Source organism: Lipophrys pholis, assembly GCF_963383615.2.
Source record: "Lipophrys pholis genome assembly, chromosome: 5".
Taxonomy (NCBI): domain Eukaryota; kingdom Metazoa; phylum Chordata; class Actinopteri; order Blenniiformes; family Blenniidae; genus Lipophrys; species Lipophrys pholis.
In genome coordinates, this window is record NC_137628.1 from 2,669,632 (window position 1) to 2,694,258 (window position 24,627).

Genomic DNA, 24,627 nt, shown 5'->3' on the forward strand with positions numbered 1-24,627 from the left:
CATAGCAGCCACGATCAACAGCACATGGCCCAATACATGAGCCAGGCACAGAAAGGAAACACCAGCTATTCTGTACTGATTACCAGAAGGCCTATGACTCAGCGCCACACACATAGACACTGGACTGTCCAAGATCAACGGGACACTGAGAACCTTCATCAAGCTCTCCATGGGATTGTGGAGGATGACCCTGGAAGCCGACTCAAAGCCGATCACCCAAGTAAACATCAATTGTGGAATTTACCAAAAGGATGCTCTGTCACCACTGCTGTTCTGTATAGGCCTGAACACTCTGAGTCAGATCATCACAAAGACTGGCTATGGATACTGATTGTCAAGTGGGGCAACAATCAACGACATGCTCTACATGGATGACATCAAGCTGTATGACAAGAACAAGCAAGGAATTGACTCATTTATCCACACCACCAGGATCTACAGCACCGGCACAGGGATGTCATTTGGGTTAGACAAGTGTGGTCGGGTGGTATCAAAGGGAGGCAGGATGATTGGAAGAGGGCAACATAGGGGACATCCAGAATTACTACAAGTACATTGGAATCCCACAGGCTAATGGAAACCATGAGGAAGCCTCAAGGAAGTCAACCACAACCAAATACCTCCAGAGAGTGAGGCAAGTCCTAAGTCAGTCGAATGGTAAGAACAAGGTCCAGGTCATCAACATGTCCATACTGCCAGTCATCAGATACCAGCTGGGATCATGAGTTGGCCAAAGGATTAGATGGACATCAAACCATGGAGGGTTTCAGAGGGAACTGCAGACTAGTGAGTGTCAGAGATACTACCTGAGCTGAAACATCCAAAATCCCAAAATACACCAGGAAGGCAGCCCCAAAGAAGAATGAGCTAAGTGAAGCCTCAAACAGCAGAAACCTGATGAGAATGAGGAGGAGCAGGTAACATAGAGAGACAAGCACCTACATGGCATGAACCACCGCATATCAAGGAGACCCACCAATGACGAGAAAAACCTGGACTGACAAACAACACAGAATTCTCTAATAATGGCATTGCCAGAACAAGTACTCAGCACAAGGGGCATAGAGGCCAGGGTCTACCATAGTACATCAGATCCAAGGAGCAGCTGTGCGAAGATGCCCCCAGATGGTCCAGCACATATTAACAAGATGTAAGATGCAAGCAGGACCAGCATACAAGGAGAGACACACCCGAGGGGCAAGGATAGTGTACAGAAAAATCTGTACCCAATATGGACTCTAAGTACCTAAATCCTGTTGGGACCCCTCCCCACCCCCAGCCCCACCCCACCCCCCACCCCCCACCCCCCCAAGCCTGGTTGAGAAGAACAGGACTAAGATCATGTGGGACTTCATCTCAATATTTAAACGGATTATCTTTCGGAAGCCCTCCCTGTTGTTTACATACATTGCATTATTATTGAACCGCAGCAGAATTGGGCCTGGGTGGGCTTTGCCTTACCTTACCATACCAGCCCGCCCTGCTCCGGCACGTATTGCGCAGTTGTCGAACACACTGACGTCTGTGTCAGCTTTCAGCACAGTAAAAGGTGATGAGTTCAGTCCTCCTGCAGCTTACACACACACACCGGTAGACACACACACACACACACACACACACACACACACACACACACAAACTCTGTTCTGCGCTCTAATCACAGCGACAAATGATGTGTCACAAAGAGTGGGAGATGAGCTGGGAGATTCATTGAGTGCGGCCCTCTGAGAGTGATCAGGTGGAGAAGCGTGGCCGCAGGAAGGTGCAGGGAAAAGGACGGCGTGTGGTGAGGGGAGTGTGTGTGTGTGTGTGTGTGTGTGTGTGTGTGTGTGTGTGTGTGTGTGTGTGTGTGTGTGTGTGGTGTCATCATGATGAATGTGGTAGCAGCAGCCATTGTGGTGGTGCAAGAGTAGGAGGCCACTAGATAACGGCAGAGCAAAGCCACACACACACACACACACACAAACACACACACACACACACACACACACATGCACACACACACACAGACAGATCTGTAATTAGCTCTGAACATCTCGATCTCTGTGTTTCATTGAATTATTTAAATTAAAAGCTCCACATTTTGTGATCTGTGCTTCTCAGTGAACTGTTGACTTTCTATCCTTTAAATAATGAGGCGTTGATGGTGAATTGTTGCTAAAGTGTTGGTAAATCGTGTGATTGTGAGCAGAAACACGGTTTCACCTCTTTTGCGGTGGAGCGCCGCCCTCTGGTGGCTGGAATAGAAACTACAATTGTCCTGCTGTTACTATTATCCCCAATTTGACCTCAACGACCCCAAACTTCTTCATCCAGTTTTGAGACACTTCTTAAATAATATCCACTACATAACATTGCTAAAGAAAACAAACAAGTTTCTAAAACAAGATTAATGAGAAGAACCTTAAACGCTGGGGTTACATGAACCAGAAACAATACGATTAATCCAAATAAATCATGTCTTTTAAATTGTTTTCCTTCACATGTTTCATCCCATCGATTAAAATCAGGTGATGTGATTCTGCTTATGATCAGACCGGAATCCATGTAAATGTCACATTTGATTGATTGACATCCCACCGTCTGAGCTTCCTGTGTATATCTTATGAAATACGTGTAAACCTGCCCATCAATATGATCACTTTAATCTAATCTTTTAATTGAACTCAATTTAGTCAGACATTCATTTCAGGATTTAATCTGCCACCACCTCCATTATTTATATGTTTGCACATTACTTTATTTGTGTTTCTGATGTTTTCTTCATTTGCGTTGCAGTTTACTTGCACTGTTGCACAGAAATCTCTTGAAACCTGAATTTGACTCAATTTTGACCAAGTTCCGTTAAAAATAGTTCAAGTCGACTTTAAAGTCCAGTTTGTCGGCTTGATATCGTCATTGCCACACAAAGTTAATTTCAACTCTTGAAGACAAACTGAGAGATTCGGTTCCACTTCAGGGCCTTTGTTTATGTCCCATTATGGAGTCAAGTTTGATATTTAGCTGGAAAATAGAAACGGCTGTTTAAGTAAATCTTCCATCTGAAGCGTGTAAAATCACGAGCAAATTAAACTCATCTGACAAAAAAAGAAAGAAACAGTTTAACAGAGAGGATGGAGAAGAGAACGAAGGGGGAGAGAGGAAGAGGAAGTGCCTGGCAGAGAAAACAGAGCAATCGAGCGGGTCTGCGGGAGGAGGAGAGCCGGGAGGAGCCGCCTTCACTCCGCTCTACTCGTCGGGACTACCCGGGCTAACTTTAGCTACATGTGCTGAGGTCGAGGGGGGAATCATCGCTGCCGCCATGCCGACCGTCAGTCTCCCGCCGAAGGAGAACGCTCTCTTCAAGAGGATCCTGGTGAGCTGTTAGCGGGGCTGCGGGGCGGCTTTTGGACCTCGGTCTGCGGCTGACTGTCAGCGCGGCTTCCCGGTGTTAGCATTAGCTTCGTGTTGTCAGCGGGGCTGCACGGCGGCGCTGGCCGGTTTCGGAGCTCCCTGCGCGGCTGACTGTCAGCGCGGCTCCCCGGTGTTAGCCTTAGCCCCTGGTTGTTAGCGAGGCTGCACGCCGGCCGCTTCTGGAGCCCGGTCCGCTGGTTTGAGGCGGCCAGTCGGCTCTCCTCCCCCGTTGTTAGCATTAGGTTCTATTCGCCAGCGGAGCCTCACGGGGGCAGCGGCCGCTGTTGGAGCTCGGTCGGCGGCTGACTGTCAGCGCTCTCCCCCGGTGTTAGCATTAGCTTCATTGAATGAGCGGAGCTAGTCCGGCCTGATGTGCGCTGTCACCGTCATGTTCGTTAGTGGTTACGTTGTCACTCAGACAGACACGTCTACTCTCTTTTAAACCTGTAAGTGGACTTTCATATAGCCGGGAATGGCTCGTTTTTAGCGGCAGGCCGCAGCGCTTATCAAGCATAACAAACATGTTAGCGCTGTGATGCTAACATGCTAACTGACGTTTAGTTGGACTTTTTCGCTTTTCGGGACACTTTTACAAATATGTTGGTGTCTGCTTGTGTTTTGTACATCATGTGCATTGAAAGTTATGCTTGCTTTGTGCGAAACGGTTGCAGTTTGTTCCCTTGTCGCTTCACATTTGTCGTTACTTAATCGGCTACTGCTAGCCGTGCCGGGGGTTTTAGACTGTAGGTGGATTCTTCAGCATCAATCTGCGTTTAGGGAACATTTACCTGCACGCATGAGCCTTACTTGTGCAGGTTTGGCAATGCAAAGTTGAACTGACCATGCTTGAAGATAAGGGGAAGCTGTGAAGGGAGGAACCGGCGTGACTGTGTCAGCAGATCTGTCTGAGGCCTGCTGTGCTCCAGCCATTCATCCACCATGCCTCTGTTTTACCCCCTTCTTTCTCTGCATGCATCACATTTTCTCTATCCGATGTGATTCACTTGAGTTCTGTTTTCTCTGGAAGCACTGACACTAATCCAGATGCTTTCAGTAGTTTGTTGCGTCCTGCACTTCTGCAGACTCTCTGGCTGTTCTGTTTACTACTTTGACATCCAGTAAAGTTCTTTCCAGGAACTGTGTGTTCTTACGGGCTGTGACCACCTCAAGTGTAAACATCATTGTTTTAAAAAAAATAAATAAATGAATACAAAGAAAGCCGGCATTTGGTGGATGTTTGCCTGGACCTTGGCAGAGAAACTAAACCTGTGACTGCCCCCTGATCTTGTACATTTTGAGCCTGCGTTTTGCTGCATACCTCAGGGGGAGTGTTGCTTTTCCAGGTTTAAATCTTTCACTCAACAATCTCAGCGCTTGCTTGCGGAGGAGCTTAAGTTACAGTGGTTTTCTGAGTGAACTGAGTGAATAGCTTAACATTAGACACAGTGTGCCACTTTACAAGACGGAAATACAGGAAACCTTGAACAGAAATTTCCAGAAAGTTGTTTTATAGTTTTGATTGATTTTGTCCCACTGCAAAGACTTCAACTGACTTTCATACAAACCAAGTGTGAATTTTTCACCCCCCTGTTACCAACCACAAGATTGACGCAGGGCTACAGTGGAATGTGTGAATGAGAAAACCTTCACTAAAGCTCTGCAGTTGGATGAGATAGTATTGGGGCGTGGTCCACACCTCATTCCCACCGAGGATTCCCCGACACATTATGAGAACTTGGCCAATCTCCAGACTTTGAGCGGGTTTCCGTTATTGTTTCCTGGGTGCGGGATACTTTCACACCATTAATCTAAATGAAATTGTGTTTTTCATCAGTGGGTCATTACGCTCCTGTGATTGCATGGAAGCTGCTCGGCTGCATTTGGATTGTAGGACAATGCATCGTGTTCGACCAGGCGTGCTGGATTTAGGCTGCGTCAGCAAATGATCAAACTGCTACAAGCAGGTGGACGAAACTACAATCAGTCGAATCACGTGAACAACGAAAGGACTTTAATCAAGTTTCTGCTGGGACGAAATGCAGATGTGGTAACCAAACAGGCTAATGGATTTAATGAGTATTTTTATTTAAACTGTGAGAGCTGCTGATGCACACGGAGGCGGGTTCAAAAACCTTTATTTTAGAGGGTTACGTGGTCGCGTTCATCCAACAGAAGAAGCTCGTTCTGGCTTTTCCAATCACTTTTTACATTCTCTTCTGATTTATAGTTGTGTGACACAAAGCAGAAGTTCTACACAAACTACTCGTTAATTGATGTTGATGCTTCATGTCTTTATTTATGAGAAAACTGTTCTCAGTGGTTTGGTATGGATGGAAAACGTTTTGTATATGTGCCTTAGTGTACTGAACCCAGCTTCAATTTATGATTTATCATCATCAACATATCACAGAAGACTGAAGTGTTTCCATGCTCTTTTCAAACACGCTCTGCAAATTCAAAATGACACTATTTGCAATATAGAAGGAAAGTAAAAAAAAAAAATTCACCAAAATTGACTGACGCAGAAGGAGTATTATTTAAAAGAACAAACCTCGGAAGCTCAACGTTCACGAGATTCACTTACTTTTTGCAAATTACCAAAGAATATCCTCTCACATTGTCCTGATGCTGTGCAGCTCTTGTTGGAATAGCGGTCGGAGGATGGAGGTCATCCAAATCTTAACCCGACTTACGGTTTACAAAAGAGGAACTAATCATCTTGGATACCCTAAAACCATCGAGTCCCAGGAGAATATTGACTGGGAGTCGTGACACTCTGGAGGGAACGTTTTTATTTTCCATCTACGGAGCTTGTGCGTAACAACTAGTTACTACGGTCGTGGAGACGAGGACCAGGCGCAGCGTTCCTGCCGTCAACACAGAGTCGGGGCGTTTTCAAAAAGTTGTGTTTTCAGGGGTTCAGATTATCATTGTTTTGTCAGGAGACCTCTGCAACGCAATGAAAATTTTATCATTTTCACTTAAACGTTTTCTTAAAAGCGCCGCCTCAGAGGGAAACTTTGTCCTTGACTGCTTTGATAGATTTACATTCAGAGTTATCTGATGGCTGCTGCTTTTTGATCGCTCACAGAGAAGCCTGTGCTACTTCTAATGAACCTCTTAAACTTTGGTGAAGCTCAAATAAATGTCCCCTCGGTAACTCCTGAGTTAAGAAGTTCTAATCGCAGCATTTTAAAAGATGTTGAGTGTAAGTCTCCCTCGCCGCTGTCGTCTCTCTTCCGTGCTGTGAACGGGGGAATCTGGAAAAAGCTTTGAGATATGGTATCAGAATATAACGCTGGCGGTTGTGTGCCCCCCCCGCAGGCTCGGGTTATTTTGGTTGTGTTTGAGAACATGCTGGATAAGCACAGCTGGTGTTAATGTTGCTAAGATTACATTGCACACCTTTGTGTGTGGCTGTGGCACCTGTATACTTGCATTTGGGACTTTTCCACCCACACGGTTGTATCAAACAGAATCTGACTCGCTCTCTATTATATACATATATGTATATATAAAAGCAGCAGAATTCAGTGAGCCAACATCATGTTAATATGATTTAAACAAGGAAACAAATAGGGATTTTAAAAGTGACCAATCTTCATTTTTTATTTTTTATTTTTTTTGTATGTCTGTATGTGTGTAATTTTCTTTATTTGGAGTCGCTTAACAACAAAAACAAAAATTTCATCTTAAAATATCGATATTGGAAGTGATCCTCTTCTTTTTTTTTTTTTTTAATAAAATAGAATGAATAAGACAAATGCAGAACATGGGGTGTTTTACACTGTTTGGAAGAGAGGAAAATAGAGGTTACACAATGCGTACCAAATAAAGCAATTACAAAAATGAGCGATCTAAGTGGAATATATTGCAAAAAAACAACATAAAAGAAATAAATTCAACGAAAAACGGTTATTTTGGGGAAATGAACCTTTTCCACTCTTCCCAGATTTGGTCAGATTTAGTTTTCTGTCGCCTTATTGAGAAAGTGATTCTCTCCATTACAAAGATTTCATTGGTGATTTCCTGCCAGTCATTAACAGATGGGCCGTCTGGTGGAAGCCATTGTCTTGTTATTGCCTTTCTGCCTGCTTGACTCGGTATTCCAAATAAGTACTTGACATTTGTTTTTGTGGATGTGGATTGTAGGAAAGCTGAAAAATAGTTAATTCCAGTGAAATTAGTTTTATTATTTTTCAATTATAGCAACTTTTGTTGTGGATCATGTGTCAGAAAGCCATTACGTTTGGGCAGGCCCAAAATAAGTGAAAGTGTTTTGCTTCCTGAGCTCCACAGTTCCTCCAACAACTAGAAGAGCCAGTGTGGTAAGAACTTTGGGCAGGAGTGATGAAGAATCTGCTCAAACTGCCCCGCCATGAGTTTGAACATGATATCCGCCACTGAAATTTTCACAGCACTTTTCCCAATCTTCCGCTGTAATACAGCGATTGTTTTTTTTGTTTAACTTTTTATCTGCTAAACACGGCTTGCATTTTTTACTTGCTTTAAATTATGGAAAAATGTTTAATATCTGATACAAAGTGCAGTGCGATGCTAAATCCATGTATTAGTCTTCTAGACTGCATGTGTTTTTGGATTGTGAAAAATCAGAGTACACTGAGAATTCAAAATGTGTTTAATTCATCAGCAAATATTACAATGCTGCTGCTTTTACAATCGCCAGCGTCACAATCTGAAAAGGTGCAAAAAGAAGCACAAGCTTATTTTATTTACCGTCACAGATACAAGCACAACTCGGACTGCATCAGACTCCACCCACTCCACCACTGCACGTCAAAATACTGTCAACTTTTGCAAATTATCCCCAAAACATTTTTGGGATTATTTTTCTTCACAACAACCCAGTGGACGATCATAACACATTCTGAAATGAGTCTGATCTCCTTTTGGATCTAATATATTAAAAAAATAACAACAAAATAAGAAGGAGCTTGATTATCCTTCTATAAACGTTCAGTGTAGAGCAGTAAGTTATTAAATACATGATGTGAGGAGGCCACCCATAGCATCAGGACTGAATAACACAGATTACACTACATTGGTGGGATATATCGGACAGTAACTTACTTTCTAATACATACTCAAAGTTGATGTTCGGAGCAGAAAAATGGGCAATTGACTGGATGCGTCATATCTTGTGGTGCGTTTCCAGTCTGCATAATGAATCAACGGCTTCAGATTGAATGCCGGTGGAGTTTACGCCTCGATGTGTCAGGAGGTGCAGAAGTACGCCCTGCACAATATTAGACGAGTGGTCATAATGTTGTGGCTGATCGATGACGACGCACAGACGCCTGTTTCTTTCATTTTGTGCCGATTCAGCACTTTCAGAGCTCTCCGTCTTGTAGTTTGTTGCAGTCCTGCACGTGGCACCACGCCGATGACATTCCAGGTCCGATGCAGATAAAAAGGCTGGCTGAGTCCATGCATGTGTCTTGTCACACACACACACGCGCACACACACACACACACACACGCACACTGTGGACGGCATTATCCTGAAGTGGCGTTCACACAGAGGACAGTGTCGGTGCAGCAGGACAGTCGTTCTTCTTCTCCGCGCCATCGCGCTGCTGTAACCTGCTGTGATTTGCTTAATTTCATAACCGACCTTGGAACACGTATGTGAGCTGACGTCACTCCAGTTTGTTTTTTTTTCTTCACCATTATTGAAGCCGATGGTGGGACAACGAAATGCCATCTGCCAGCTTAACTCCTCTAGTCTTGCACACACACACACACACACACACACACACACACACACACACACACACACACTGACAGCCAGTGATCAGCTTAAAAGCAGAGGTGGTGATGGACTGTTGATTGTGTAACTGCACACCTAAATATAACTTTAGGGCAAAGACGGACGTCTTCAGCTCCACATGAATCCTTCACATATAAAACTCGTCCATCATGAGATGGAAGTTGCTTTTGTTTAATATTTCAGGGCTGATCTGAGATCTGCACACAGTCTGTACGGATGCAGGACGTACTGTGAAAACATGTGACTGTTCTGACTGTCGGTGACCTTTACTGAATGTATGCTGCTCTGACTTTACCACAATTTGGTCTTTAAATACGTTTTTATGTGGTTGGGACTGTTCAATCAGACTGTTTCTTTGTCCCCGTCTACATGCATGTGAGCAGTTATTGTTGGAGCGACGAGGCCGCTGGCTTTCATGGCAGCATCGCCAACGTCTCGTCTCCGTGTTCTCTGCACGGGGTTTGTTGGAAAGTTGTTGAAATTGTTACCGTTTGCTTGGTGGTTTGGCGACTGGATTGCAGCCTCTCGCGGGCCCTTTTCTTTATGTTTGACACCGCCACTTTAAAATGTCCGGTAGGTGGGATTCTGAGTGTTTGTGTGTCTTGTCGTCTGTTGGCGAGGTTGGAACATTAGTTGGATAAAGCCATTTTAAAGATGAATGAATGGTTTAGTCCTGAGTTTTCTGTCGTCTGAGGTTGACGCGTTGCTCTGCAGGACGCTGCGTCGGCCTCCGCACACCAACCCGCGTATCTGTGTTGCCCCGGTGCATTATGGGAGCCACAGTTCACTCATGTGCCCTTAACAACTCTTGTTTCTTAACCAGCTTTGTGTCACTGCCTCACACTTGTCGCCCCATGTAATCTGCCGTGGTTCGTTGTGCTCGGCTAAAAGAACCGTTAACAAGCACATTCTACTGTCGGGGTGTAGCATTGTTTGGTTGTCTTTTCTGTTGTTGTTGTTTTAGAATGAGCAGTTTTTTGCTGTGTGTTAAAGTAAAACAGGCTGTAGCTGGACGATGGTTGTTCCTTCTCTCCTGACGTACTTTTCCTCTCCTGTGTTTGACAGCGATGTTACGAACACAAGCAGTACAGAAATGGGCTCAAGTTCTGCAGACAAATCCTGTCCAACCCCAAGTTCGCCGAGCACGGAGGTAAGCAGCAGAGCACGTACGGGGTCGCGACCTCTTCCTCTCCGCCGTCTAACGGGACCCTTCCTTCCTGCAGAGACGCTGGCCATGAAGGGCCTGACCCTGAACTGCCTGGGGAAAAAGGAGGAGGCCTACGACCTGGTGAGACGAGGCCTGCGCAACGACCTCCGGAGCCACGTCTGTATCCTTACCACGCAGGAAGTGCCCGTTCTCGCCTCTCCCCGGCGAGCGTGATGCAACAGGACCTTGAGACGCCACATCCTGTGTGCAGAGCTCAAGTCTCTCTGCGGAGCGCCGTCAGCACATCGGCTCGGCGCTGCTCCTCTGTCTTCCTCTCGCTTCCCGGCCGGGGAGAAAACTCTGCACTTCCCTTGTAGATAAGTGCTATCTCAGCCCGAGCCCGCCGAAGGCCTACACGCAGTCCATCAGCTCTGCTTCTCCCGTTATTCCACATATCTGCTGCGTGTCGACAGACGTTACCCGATAAATTCGGCCTCGTCCTGAATCGGTTTTTCCCCCAGCTGCACTGTTCTTAGAAACTATGTCCCAAAAGTAAGGAAAACTGTTTATGCCATCGTTTCTTTATCATAACAAAGCTTCACGGTAATAAATATTACCTCATTGGGAGGTCTGTTGAGCTCCCCTCCACATTTGTAAATAACATGCATTTGTAAAATGAGCAGTTGAGTCGATTCGGGGTTGAAAAAGTTCCTATTTCTTTGGGATGACGCACCATTTAAAAGGGAATTAATCCAGTTTTCCAATTTAAAGATTATTGCCAAGAGGTATCGTTACAACAAAGAAATAATCCACCAAATCTACATTTTCCTTTTTGTACATAGCTTAGACAGCTGTCTTTTTTTTTTTTTCTTTTCTTTGGAAGCTCTCGAGCTGTTTGTAATTTAAACACATCTATTTCCATAATATTAGCATTTCACTCCCAAACATTTGATTCTCCTTCAATGTCGCAATCTGAAGATTTTCCTCTTCACTGTAAACCTGATGATCAGCAGCAGCAGCTCTTCGTTTACTTTCCCCTCATTCGGAACAGTTGGCAGAGTGATCGGTGCTTTAAAAGCCCAGTCGAGTGAGAATCACTGGCCATTGATGGGGGACAAATAAACTTGAGCAATTAGTTTCTGTGCGTTCAGCCAACAAAACGAGATTTCATCTGTTCTTGATCTGTAAGAGTCTGCAGCTGCCGAGCGCCGTCGGCTCGTTTCCTCTGAACGATGCTCCTTAACGCGACGCGTCCCAGGCTGGCATGTGTACGGCCTACTGCAGCGCTCGGACAAGAAGTACGACGAGGCCATCAAGTGTTACCGCAACGCTCTCAAGTGGGACAAGGACAACCTGCAGATCCTCCGAGACCTGTCTCTGCTGCAGATCCAGATGAGAGACCTGGAGGGCTACAGGGTGAGGACGGGCAGATTTACTCACTTTTCTGGATCCAAACAGCGGATCTTAATGTGAAGGGTTTGGATTTTTACCTTGAATCTCTGCTGATCGTGTGGTGGGATCTGTTTGATTCATCTCATCACGGGGAGTTGGTATTTCGTACTTTCCTTAATCCACTCTCCCGTCCTGATGTCTTGACCTTGACTAATCCCGGTATTGACGGGAAGAGGCTTCCGGTGTAAAGAGTTTATATCACTGTGGCAACCTTTATGTTTAAAAAAAAAAAAAAAAAAATGCAGCAACAAATCAGCTCTTTGTCACTTGTCATAAACTGTTGATTCCATGAAGAATGGCCCCGTGAATTCATGATTTATCTGCTTATTTATGAGATTTCTGTTCAAAACTTCTGGTTGATTTCACTTGGAAGTTTTTAAGTTGTGTCTAATACTTTTTCCAAAAACAGTTTTGTTCCTAATACCAAAATAGAAAACAAAATATAATGGGGGGGGGAGTATAAACATTAAAGGCTGAAAACAAATATACAACAGAGTAAATTGTAGGCATTGATAATATTTGTTAGTAAAGTTTTTAGTTTTTTTTAATAATAATAAAGGACCACATAAAGTAAAAAATAAGATGGCAATATTAATTAATTGATTTAATGTATACATTGGAATACGAGACGACCAGAAGTGAGAAAACACCGAGACTAGATAATTTCCACATCTCATTGATGAAAACAGACGAATAGAATCTTTCCTAATTTTACTTAACAAACCAAAGGGACATGTTGTTTTGCTTTTACCTCCACTGCTTTGCCGCTTCTTCAGTGCGTTCCATGTTCCACAGTAGTAAGATCATTTAAGAGGACGACAAGGAGCAAACCTCACAGACAGACTTAGAGGAAAGAGAAAATACTTTCCGCGAGGCTCGTGAGGACGAGGAGCCGTGTTTGACCTCATTTTGGATTTAGCGGCTGCTTTTGAATGAAGGAGAGAATTGTGGTCGGAAGATAATCGGAGAAACAACAAACCTGAAGAGAAATCCAGGTAAGACGAAATGTTTGAAGTTCTTGTTGTTGGAGCCATTTAACGCTCGGCCGCCATGCGGCCGCGCGGCAGCGGTGTTTAAGTTGTGGTTATGTTAGCCTGGCATGTGTTAGCATGGAGCTCCAGGTGAGACGCGTCACTTAACAGCTTCCTGGAATCTACCAAAATAAAGTTATGAAAGCAGAAGTCAGATCAAATTTACAGTTTAACTTTTGAAATGCAGTGACATGTCTGATATATTTAGATTAATGCATAAAGATAAATATATCAATAAAGTGTCTCAATATATATATAAAAAAATACTCTGCATGCATATAATAGGCCACTTGTTGATATCGTACTACATAGAGTATTTATTTGTCTATAGATGAGAAGTAAAAACTATTTTGTGTGTGTGTGTGTGTTCTGACAGTACTTCTGGTTCCAGATTGAAGGTGGACCCGCTGCCACCAACAGAACCCTCCAGGAAGGAGCAGAGACCTGAAGTACAAGGTTTAAAGTGATTCCAGGTTTAAAGTGATTCCAGGACCAGCGGTCCACAGAGGAAGTAGAGCAAAGTGGATAAACTGGACAGTCCTCTGTCCGTGGAGGAGGATTTCATTGTACCTGCACCGTCTGGTATTTTGCTTGAAAATAAACTCGCAGATGCGTCGGCACATGTTCCATGTCTGGATGTATTCCTTTGAATTAGTTCTATCTGTAAAAGAGGATTTCTGCCACGATGCAAGTCATTAACTGTTTTTTTATAATAGAGGGGTGACGTTAAAAATCGATGTTCAATATGAACTGCTTAAGCAAAATGGTAAAAGAGTGAAATCATATTCTTGGACCAAGATAAAGACTAAAATGTTCAATGAGAGTTCTGTGTCGGCCTTGTTAGTGACTAAATGTGGTTTAAAGAAAAAACACCGAGTCCGGGGCCCCATTTACACAACTTTTCAAGTGAAATCATATCGTTTTTGCGTTTTCGTTTCAGAAAAGTTTCACGTTTACACGACAACAGCAGAAACAATGAAAACTACTTGAGCATGTGCAGGAGAACTAAATCGCCCCAGCCGTGGCGGGGATGCGCAGTGACGGCTGAGCCCGAGCTTCACCAGGAAGTTGCATTTTCTCTTTTTTTTTTCCCCCATGGAGACGGAGTCGGAGAGTTTTTCAAAAAGTTCCACCTTGGGTTTCCAAAGAGTTCCATTTTCATTGACTTCGAGAGGCGTTGTCTTGTAAACGGATGCACAAAACACCACGGAAGTTTTCAGTTTTCACGAGAAAATGTTGTGTAAACGGGCCCTAAAGTAAAAAGTAGTTGACAAAATAAACACCGTTTTGAATTAAATCCCGTCAATTAAAGTTTTCTTTGTATCGTCACTGAAACTCAGACGAGGTAAAGCAACAACGGCTTCCAAGTTTTAGGGATAAATTAGTAATTGTCACCAAATCGAGCATAGTTTTAGTAAAATGTCGGCCGCGGTATTTCACCACTGCAGGTTTTGTAACTGGTTTATCTTTAAGAATTCGAGTAGTTTGTGAGGAACTAAACGGACCGTCTGTGGCTGCGCTCATGTCCAGCGTGCATCCGATCTGAGAGGACGGAGAGAATTAGAAGGGAGTTATCAGGTTGCAGTCAGTCTTCACAATGTGGAACAGCCCTCCTGGGACCCGGCTCGGGATTTAGATGCTTATTTGGTGCGAAGTGACGAGATGAAAAGTGAAAAGCTCAAAGGATATATAAAAAAAAAAAAAAAAAAAAGGATGCGAGGGAAAGAGGGAGGCGATCTGAGTGTGTTTGGTGTTTATTTTAGTTCTCTAACATCATGATGTCCACAACATGACTCTGCTTTTAGTCACCATTTGCATCCAACCATCGACCATAAGATTATGACCACCTGCCTCATATTGTGCAGCCTTATAAGAAATGCAGTTTCAGAGAGAAACTAGAATTTTAACCATTACTATTTTACCAAACTCCAAACCTCTCACTTCCTCTTTCAGGCCAAAACCTTCAGCTGACACCTGAACACTCCCGCTCTGCAAGTTGATCTGATCTTATATGTAGGTGATCAGTTATTCCCTTCAGTTGAGGGGGGAAATATTTAGAAATGTGTGATGACAAGATACCATTTTTCAGTTTTGAATTGGAAGAATTACCCCCAAAAAATGTTTATAAAACTCAAAGGTAAAACATAATTACAAGCAAACTCCTAGGATCAGGTTAGCCCATATGTTTCAAATGTATTCCCTTCACAACCAGCGGTTTTCAAAGAAGAAGAAGAAAGCATGCGCGTTATTTTTAGCCTTTCATTATTCTTCATTCAAGCCCGTGTGTTTTCTACCAACGGTAAAACTGAAATCGTTGTGGAACCAGACTGTTCCTCGCTGTCTTGGTGTCCCAGTTGGAGGTGGCTGAATAAATTGGTCCTGACATTTGTCTTTCTTTTTATAGGAGACGCGGTACCAGCTGCTGCAGCTGCGTCCAGCCCAGCGGGCCTCGTGGATCGGCTACGCCATCGCCTACCACCTCCTGGAGGACTACGAGATGGCCGCGAAGATCATCGAAGAGTTCAGAAAAACTCAGCAGGTGAGGCACAGCGCCATTCCTTCGGTACTTGGAAATCGGGCTAAAAGTGGTGATCTTCTGGGGATGACTTTTCTTTTAATAAGGCCATTTCATTAATCTGCTAATGTGAAATAGTCTAAATTTAGCACTATGCATTCAGACTCAGTATATCCTGTTAACATCCTGAAGCTGTTACCTTCGGCTCGGTTAAATAAAAGCAGATCTTACCAGATCATTGTAGTGATGAGCTGCTTTAGCTTTTCAGATTTACTCTGGGTAAATGACATTCATACTGCAAAATACGGTGAATAAATGAAACAAAGCTGATATTTCTACTGTCTAACGAGCGTCTCTCCAGTATGGAAGGTAGTGGATTTATTAAAAAAAACAAATGTATGATTGTTTTGTTATTCAAGCTGCACATAAATCAACTGAAGGACAGAAGACGTGTACTTCTAACCACAGTGCCAGTCTTTTACATGTTGTCAATCTGTGTGGCACTTCGGGCTGAAGGTGTCTCGCTGGTTGGTTGGATGTTCGGAGTTACGTTTTGTGTGTTTCTGAACGAGCCAGCAGAGTTTAAAATGTTGGTGTAGCCTCCGTCATCTCTGCATCAGCAGTAAAGCTCGCTCTCTTTCTCTCTGGCTTTCCTCTGATAAGACCCGTCTGCTTCCTGCCTTTGTACCGTCTGTGTAAAACACACCAATGAGTCGGTTTCCTGAGTCCGCCAGCAGCTCGCCGTGTCCAACATGTGGCTGTGCTTGTTTTTTCTCTGCCGCTCAGACGTCCCCGGACAAGGTGGACTACGAGTACAGCGAGCTGCTGCTGTACCAGAACCAGGTGCTGAGGGAGGCGGGCCTGCACAAGGAGGCCCTGGAGCATCTGTCCAACTACGAGAAGCAGATCTGTGATAAGCTGGCAGTGGAGGAGACGCGAGGTCGGTCAACCCAGACTCACTTTTACCAGAATAACCAGACTCCGGATAGTAACCCTGTGTCGGTTATTTCTCACTGGATCTTAAACACAAACTAAAGAAAATGTTCAGCTCAGATGAATTAAAGCACACGAGGCTGTTTGTTGTTTTATAATTTAGCTCAATCAGAATCACTGCTCTTTATAAACGGTGGAGGGTTTTACCTAATGTGGAGTATTTTTAGCTATAAAAGCTTCTTAAAACAGACATCGGGGATAGCGGACTCAGTCAATTTGGCATTCCTTATAAAAGCACTCAGAAGAAATGTGGTGTATTTATTACTTTACTATTATGATCCCACATCTGTCTGAAAGGTTAAGTACGTCTTTGACTGATGCAAATAATCTGTGGTGCTAAACTGCAGAAGAATGTATAAAACATTCCTGCAAGGGTGTAACTATGTTCAGTCTGTCTACTGCAGGTCGATGTTGTAAAGCTCTTGGAGTCCAGGTTAATTCATTAAACATCTTATATGAAAATACTTCAATTTAATTTTTCTAAATGATTCTTCACAGAGTTGGAGAAATGATAAAATGAAAACTTCTTGACATGAGACAATGATAGACTCGTCTCTAACTATTAGTGGCAAACTAGAACCAGCATGGCCGCTGGTTGAGCCATTGACTGTTTGTTCTTCCACGTCTTTGTGTTTCTTCAGGAGAATTATTCTTGAACCTGGAGCGTCTGGACGAAGCCACAGAAGTTTACTGCCGCCTGCAGGAGAGGAACCCGGAGAACTGGTCCTATTACCGCGGCCTCGAGAATGCAATAAAACCAAGTACGATCCCTTTCTGTTAGAAACTACTGCCTCCACGCAGGATGGAGTCTCAGTGGAGTTGATGAAAGTCATTCTTTACTTGTACTTTCAGGCAGCGTCGAGGAGAGACACAAGATCTACGAAGACGCCTGGGAGAAGTTTCCTAAAGGACTCGTTCCTCATCGACTGCCGCTCAACTTCCTCTCTGGTACATCCAGTCGTGTTTCCTTTTGGCTAGGAAATACACAGAAAGTAGTCTTAATATTCACCGTAAAGTAAGATGTTTTATGTAAAGTTTTGAAATATATTTCTAAGTGCTTTCACACCCGTAGGTGCAGATCAAAATATAGATTGGATTCTTTGGAGTAACTTTACTGCTCAGGTCGCCGCACCAACCGGTGTAGTTTCATGTTTCCATGACTACTTGGAATGACGACGTGAGGAGCTTCACGTTTCCATGACAACAGAGAATGAAGTCGTGATGAACTATGACTCTAAGACTACCAACCATAGCAACATGGTGCAACGTCATGTTACCATGACAATGGAGCATGACAGCACAACAAACATGTTACCATGACTACTGACGATTCTCCGCAATGAATTTATGTGCTGCGGAGTATTTTAAAGTTCTTTGTAAGAGAAACTCAAGTGATGATTAGTCCCATAATATCACAAGGACAAAAGATATTTAATCTGGATCAGACTTCTGGTTTTGTCTCCAGCTGTTCAGATTTTCCTTCACAATGGTTAATTATATGCGTTTTGTTTTTCGGTCAAAGATCTGAGTGTTTAGTTTTTTCTCTCCGTTTCTTTGCAGGTGAGAAGTTCCGAGAGTGTATGGACCGCTATCTGAGGATTAACTTCAGTAAAGGCTGCCCGCCCGTCTTCACCACACTCAAATCGCTGTACAACGACAAAGAGAAGGTGAGACTTCGCGTCGTAGGAGCAGCTGTAGAAACGAGGTCGAGCTGAGCGACGGACTCGAGTGTTAGAAACATCCCCTCAGTGGCGCTTTTGTCCTCTTTGCAAGTGAGCTGATGGACTTGGTCCTCTTTCTCCCCGCAGGTGGCGATCATCGAGGCGTTGGTGGTCGGATATGAAACCTCATTAAAAAGCTGTCGAATGTTTAACCAGAACGGTGAGGAATTCATCTTAAACCTCAGTGAAGTGTCTTTGTATGTAGAGTGACTGGGGTTTTTCAAAATGCGTTTCTCGCTGGCCCTCTTTCAGACGACGGGAAGGAGGAGCCTCCGACCACGTTGCTCTGGGTGCAGTACTTCCTCGCACAGCACTATGACGTGATCAGCCAGCAGACTCTGGCTCTAGAATACATCAACGCAGCCATTGAAAGCACGCCGACAGTCATCGAGCTCTTCCTTATCAAAGCCAAGATTTACAAGGTGACACACCGCAGCGCTCGGGTGACGCTTGAGGAGAATCGTTGACGTGCTGCGGTCTAACGTTGGGACCCGTTTCCTCCCGCAGCATGCTGGGAACATCAAAGAAGCGGCCCAGTGGATGGACGAGGCCCAGGCTCTGGACACCGCCGACAGGTTCATCAACTCCAAGTGTGCCAAGTACATGCTGAAGGCCGGCATGATCAAAGAGGCCGAGGAGATGTGCTCCAAGTTCACACGGGTGAGGAAAACCAAGAATCTGCTCGCCGGGTTTGATCTTCGCTCTTCTGTTTTGAATATGTGACCACAGCCACGCTGCCCGAAGACTTTCCGCCCGCGTTAATGATGTGATTTTACTGCATTGCTAAAACTGACTTTAGATGTTTTCCTCTAAACTAACCATCAGAAGTTGCATCGCAGTCAGAGAACACGCTCCTGTCAGCACAGTAGTACTGGATGTGACAACAGGGTTATGAACACATTCAGTAAGATTTCTTGATAGAGTTTCTGACTGTAAGTTGTTTTCCAATGTGGTGTATTGTTCCTTGTTAACAAGCCGAGACTGTCCTGACAGGAGGGAGCGTCGGCCGTGGAGAACCTGAACGAGATGCAGTGCATGTGGTTCCAGACTGAGTGTGCGCTCACCTACAAAGCCATGAACAAGTTTGGCGAAGCCCTGAAGAAGTGCCACGAGATCGAACGGGTCAGCTTTTACACACGGACCCAATCCACCGTGGCTGAATCAGCGTGTTGAAATCCTGTAACTCTTCTCGCAGCATTTTGTGGAGATCACGGACGACCAGTTTGACTTCCACACGTACTGCATGAGGAAGATGACGCTGCGCTCCTACGTGGACCTGCTGAAGCTGGAGGACGTGCTCCGGATGCATCCCTTCTACTACAAGGCGGCCGTCACCGCCATCCAGATCTACCTGAGCCTCCACGACAACCCGCTGACGGACGACAACAAAGAGCTGCAGGCCGACACGGGTCAGTGCAGCTCCAGAGCTTTTCTGGAGCTTTTAAATATGCACTGTGACGTTAATCTGTTTCTCCAGAGACGCTCTTGTTACGTGAACCTGTTGGTCTCTACATTCTGTATTTGTTACTTTTATCGCTGAAGGTACTTTTAAGAGCAGAAAAGGTCAGAAGACAGATTTGAGCAGCTTTTCTGCAGGAAACAAGTGTGTGATTAGAGTTACTCGGCTCCTGTGCGGAGCATGTTTGCTCCATCGATGTCTGAAGCACAGAGAGCGAGAGTCTGTCGCCAACCAGAGAGCAGACTTCAGACTAAAGGCCCCTGCATCCTCCCTTTTGAACCCATTAGAACAAGAAGAAAATTCGGCAGTGACGTCAGCCAGCAGCAGAAAAAAAAAGCTTTTTTGGCAGGACTGTTCATACTCCGATAAGAAGCTCCCGAACTCGCAGGCCACGCCCCCTCACAGCAGGCACAAGTCTGTGAAGCGGCGTTTAAACTTTTCAACAGCACAGTTTATTTCTGGCCTCCAGTGCTTTCAGAAATACATTTCTCTGAACTTTTTCAGTTATAAAAAAGTTTTGGTCCGAGCGCCATGTTGGTCCAGTTTTAACTCCAGGAGCTGACAGCTGTTCGTGATGCGTTCAGGTGCATCACGTCAGCCTGCACTCCGACATTTTAACGAGCTGCGGCGCTCGTACAGTAGCGCTGTTACGAGCTAAATATGATTAAAATATTATCGATAGTCATGAGCGAACTAGAACACGCATGCGCAGCACACGGCAGTGCAGAAACAAATTTGTTCGGCCAGAAGGAGCTGGCCGAAGGAAATGACGTCATTTTGTTCGACAGGACCCCACACTGCCGAACTTTCGTCTTGTTCTTATGGAGTATGAAGAGGCCTTTAGGCCTCGTTTACACGACAAAGTTTTCAAGTGAAGAAAGAAAACTTTTGTTGCATTTTGAACGTTCGATGACACGACATCGTTGCTCCTCGTCACTGAAAACAACTTTTTAAAAATGGCTCCCAAGATGCAACCTTTGTGCGGCTTTGGTGCAAAAAAAAAAAAAAACAACCAACAGCACCAACTAGTGGCGTGGAATGCTAACTACATCGTTTCGGACATCGTTTTCAAAACGTTGCAGTTCAAACGTGAAACTGCTCTGAATCGAAACCACAAAAACCATGTGTTTTTTTGCACTCAAAACTTTGACTTGTAAACGGGGCCTAAAGTGCTGCAAGAGATCTGAAGTGACGGTAAATGTAAAGTTTCAGAGAGTTACTAACTCGCGAGCTGCGAGCATCTGTCCCCTGACTAAAATAGTGGCTGATGTAAGAAAATATACAAGTCTCAAATAATATGAAGGAATCCTGCATCCCCAAAGACGTACGGCTGCGTGCCGCCACACCACTGATACGTTTGGTACATTAACAATCCAGTTTGTCTTCATTTCCATGTTGTTCTTTGGGGCTCGGGGGCCGTCCACACGAGAGCGCCGGTTCACGTAAACTCACCGTTCTTAACCCACGAGGCGGCGTCTTAGAAGCCCGAAAACTGGGTTTCTTCAACACTGATCCCAGAGGGCGGAAATTCTAAAACCCCGGCTCGGCTGTGAGGTGCGGACGGAAAGACGATCATCTGTGGAAAAACGATGATGTCATCTAATAACCACAACAGTCACGGACTACGTGCTCCAGTCGAGCTGCAGAAGCTACTGACGCTAGCAGCAGGAGGAGCAGGGCCATAGACATATAGAACCAGAGTTATATAGAGGTTTATGAGCAGGAGTCTACTTCTAAATTTCTATGTGCTCTGTCTTCTTCTGCGTTTTTGGTGAGTCACAGCACCCCTAAAGGCCTGGCATATGCACTACATGCCCTGAAGCCTCGTGTTGAGCCGTGTTCATAATAATAGTGTCGACGGAATTGTTTTTGAGAACCCCGGGGAGAACAAAGATCGTTGTGGCTCGTGTGGATTTGGCCTAAATCTTTGACTTCTTGACTCTGCAGGCAGGAAGCAAAACACAGAGTTGTGTTTGAGGATTGAGATGTTGCAGCATTTAATCGTTAGTAAATTTGTAAACTGTAGTAAAAAAAACTCTTTTCTGCTCCAGATTTCTGTAGAACAGCTGTGAACATCTAAAGACCTGCAACTGTACCTTGAGTGTGGCTGACCTTCATCTATCGGCTCAGCTCTGGGTTTAATGTTACAGCTTGAATATCTTCATCAATACACATTGTCCCTTCAGATAAAGACGATCACGGCCCACAAGTCTGACCAGACGGGGAAGATTTTAGATATTTAACAAAACACTTGCGTCATAAATGAAGTATCAAAGAACAACTTGTCACATTTAACAAGCGATTTAATGCGACCGTTTCTCCAGCAAACCTGTCGGACAAAGAGCTGAAGAAGCTGCGAAACAAGCAGCGACGAGCTCAGAAGAAAGCTCAGCTGGAGGAGGAGAAGAAGAACGCAGAGAAGGAGAAGCAGCTGAAGAACCAGAAGAAGAAGAAGGAGGACGACGACGAGGAGATCGGGGGACCCAAAGAGGAGCTCATCCCCGACAAGCTGGTGAAAGTGAGCGAGGGAGACGAGGGGCGGAGCTCCTCCACACAGATCCTCCTGTTCGTTCTTCATGCTTTTGTCACGTTTTCCATTTCCAGGTGGAGAATCCTCTGGAAGAAGCTGTGAAGTTCCTGATGCCTCTCAAACACCTGGTCAAAGATAAAATCGACACACACCTGCTCGCCTTCGAGATCTACTTCAGAAAAGGTGACCAGTCGCACACACAGATCGTCAACTTCTGCTTCTGATAGAATCGCTTCTTCATCCGTCGGTTTTCTCCTTTCAGAAAAATACCTGTTGATGCTTCAGTCTGTGAAGAGAGCGCTGGCCATCGACCCCGACAACCCGTGGCTACACCAGTGTCTCGTACGCTTCTTTAAAGGAGGTACGAGCTGCATTCCCCCTCTTCCTCCTCCTCCTCCTCTTCCTCCCTCTGATTCCCGCTGTGCTTTCAGTTTCAGAGAGCAAGGATCTTCCCGAGGTGGTCAGGACGGTGCTGAAACAGGAAATCACCCGGCTGTTTGGAGACAACAACGCGAAGAGCTTCAACCAGGCCTACCTCAGCAAACACTCCAGCTCCATCCCGCACCGACTGGCCGGTGAGCACGAGTCAGAGGAGGCCGACGCACTCGCTGCAACAAGCATCGCATCTTTAAAAGAGAAAACGCAGCAGGTTTTAAAATCCGTGAAACCAGGAAATGAAACCTCTACTTCTAAACTACAAAAACTCTTGCCTTTCAAGTGGCTCACTGCTGCCACCCAGTGCACCAGGGTGGCATTACTCAAATGTTTAAAGACGATGACCAACGTCTGAAAACCATTGTGGTGTTTGGCGGCCGCTGTGAATCAGTTGGTTAAAACCAGAATGTTGCTCGTCTGCTCAGGATTCACTGTTGCCCCCTCAATAAGAAACATATGCAACTTTCTTTCCCCCCCCCCAAGATTTATTGAATTCAAATAGTGCTGTTTGAGTCTGTGATATTCAGATGGAATATTACAAAATGTAATGACAAAGTGAACCGGCCATGAAGGTCCACGGCTTTTCTTAGAGGCCGTTTGAAGAAGTTTCAGGTGTAAAAGAATAAAATACTGTTCCAGGTGTAGAAATGAGACTGAAGCGTCTGTAAAAACCAGCACGACTGTTTCACGAGTGTTTTTTCTTCTGTCATGACTTCAACCATGGAACTAAATCGCCTTTAAAGCCGAGATTCAGCCGCACTCTCACTGTTCTGCCTGCAGCTGCTAAGATGATGGTGTATCTGGAGTCGTCGACGGAGACGAAGGCCACAGAGCTGGCCACCGGCCTGGACGAGTCTCTGGAGAACGGAAACATCCAGGTGAGCGACTCCTGTCGGGGGACGGCGAGCGAGACCATCAGTGGACTGAAAAACCACACGACACAAGAAACACAAGGAGAGAGTTTAACGCTGTGGATGAGGTGGTTTAACGTTCCGGCGCGTTTCGTTCCAGATCTGCACTGAGGTCCTGGAGTGTCTCCGGACCGGGGTCTTCGGTGACTGCAAGGAGCAGGCGGAGTCGTACCGCGCCGAGTGTCACAGGCTTTACCCCTACACGTTAGCTTTTATGCCCCCCGGCTACGAGGAGAATGCCAAGATTGCCAACGGCGATGTTTCCACGGAAACGGACGAGCTAGCCAATGAGATGTGAGCGCGACGGATCAAACAAACAGCAGACGCGTTGGGGGGGGGGGGTGGGGGGGGAGAAGGAAAAAAAAAAAAAAAAAAAAAAAACAGGAACTGGGCCGAGCACGGAGCCTTGTGGTACGCCTGGCAGCCTTGTTTTGTAGAGCGGGACGCGAAACACGAGGGCTCGGCTCCGCCGGGTCGGACCTGGCAGGGCGGGGTGTCCCGGGTGGGTGACGTTCAGGACTGTGTGTGTGTGTGTGTGTGTGTGTGTGTGTGTGTGTGTGTGTGTGTGTGTGTGTGTGTGTGTGTGTGTGTGTGTGTGTGTGTGTGTGTGTGTGTGTGTGTGTGTGTGTGTGTGTGTGTGTGTGTGTGTGTGTGTGTGTGTGTGTGTGTGTGTGTGTGTGAGAGAAAGAGAGGGGGAAAAGAGACACCACAGTGGACATTTCACTTTATTTTAACACAGCTGAAACAACCGATGCAGAATATGAACATTAAAGGTCAAACTGTGACGGAGGGACGCAGACGGTCGGTTTCTTCGCCGCCGCCGTCGGCGCTTACATTTTAAAAGAAGTCATTTCAAAGAAAACGGCCGTGACGGGACGCCGAGCAGTCGATCGGCCACAGGCGTTCCCGGATCCGCCGTAGCTCTCCGGCGAGCCTCCGCCCTGCGGCGCAGCGGACTGAGGGACGACGGTTCGATTCCCGCGGGGACAGAGGGCATCGCCTTGCACGTGAAGAGCTGTCCTGATCAGAATGTGCTTCCCTCAAGGGTCAAAGCTGCTGTAGCACCCAACAAAAACTGTAAAGTGTGTGTGTGTGTCGCACTCCTCCTCAAATACACTGCAACTCCTGTTACTAGTTTTTTTTTTTTTTTTTTTTTTTTACATAGTTGTGAGAGAGGCGGGTCGACCCAAGCAATACTGTAGACACTTCCTGTCTGATGGTTGAACACTCCCAGGTGTGGTTGAAGTTA

At 45.4% G+C, this 24,627-nt stretch overlaps 1 protein-coding gene across 1 annotated transcript; it reads left to right on the forward strand.

Annotated features, from left to right (window-relative positions):
• The first annotated feature begins 3,165 nt into the window (after window positions 1–3,165).
• naa15b (N-alpha-acetyltransferase 15, NatA auxiliary subunit b) lies at window positions 3,166–23,735 on the forward strand. Its single transcript, XM_080464612.1, has 20 exons — window positions 3,166–3,355; window positions 10,250–10,334; window positions 10,408–10,512; window positions 11,590–11,747; window positions 15,219–15,353; window positions 16,116–16,269; window positions 16,964–17,083; window positions 17,175–17,270; window positions 17,883–17,989; window positions 18,131–18,203; window positions 18,296–18,465; window positions 18,551–18,703; window positions 19,037–19,165; window positions 19,239–19,452; window positions 21,827–22,020; window positions 22,107–22,215; window positions 22,295–22,393; window positions 22,464–22,607; window positions 23,248–23,345; window positions 23,479–23,735. Exons 1-20 carry the CDS (start codon window positions 3,302–3,304, stop codon window positions 23,674–23,676), a joined length of 2,595 nt encoding a protein of 864 aa, XP_080320738.1. The 5' UTR covers window positions 3,166–3,301; the 3' UTR covers window positions 23,677–23,735.
• The last annotated feature ends 892 nt before the right edge of the window (window positions 23,736–24,627 follow it).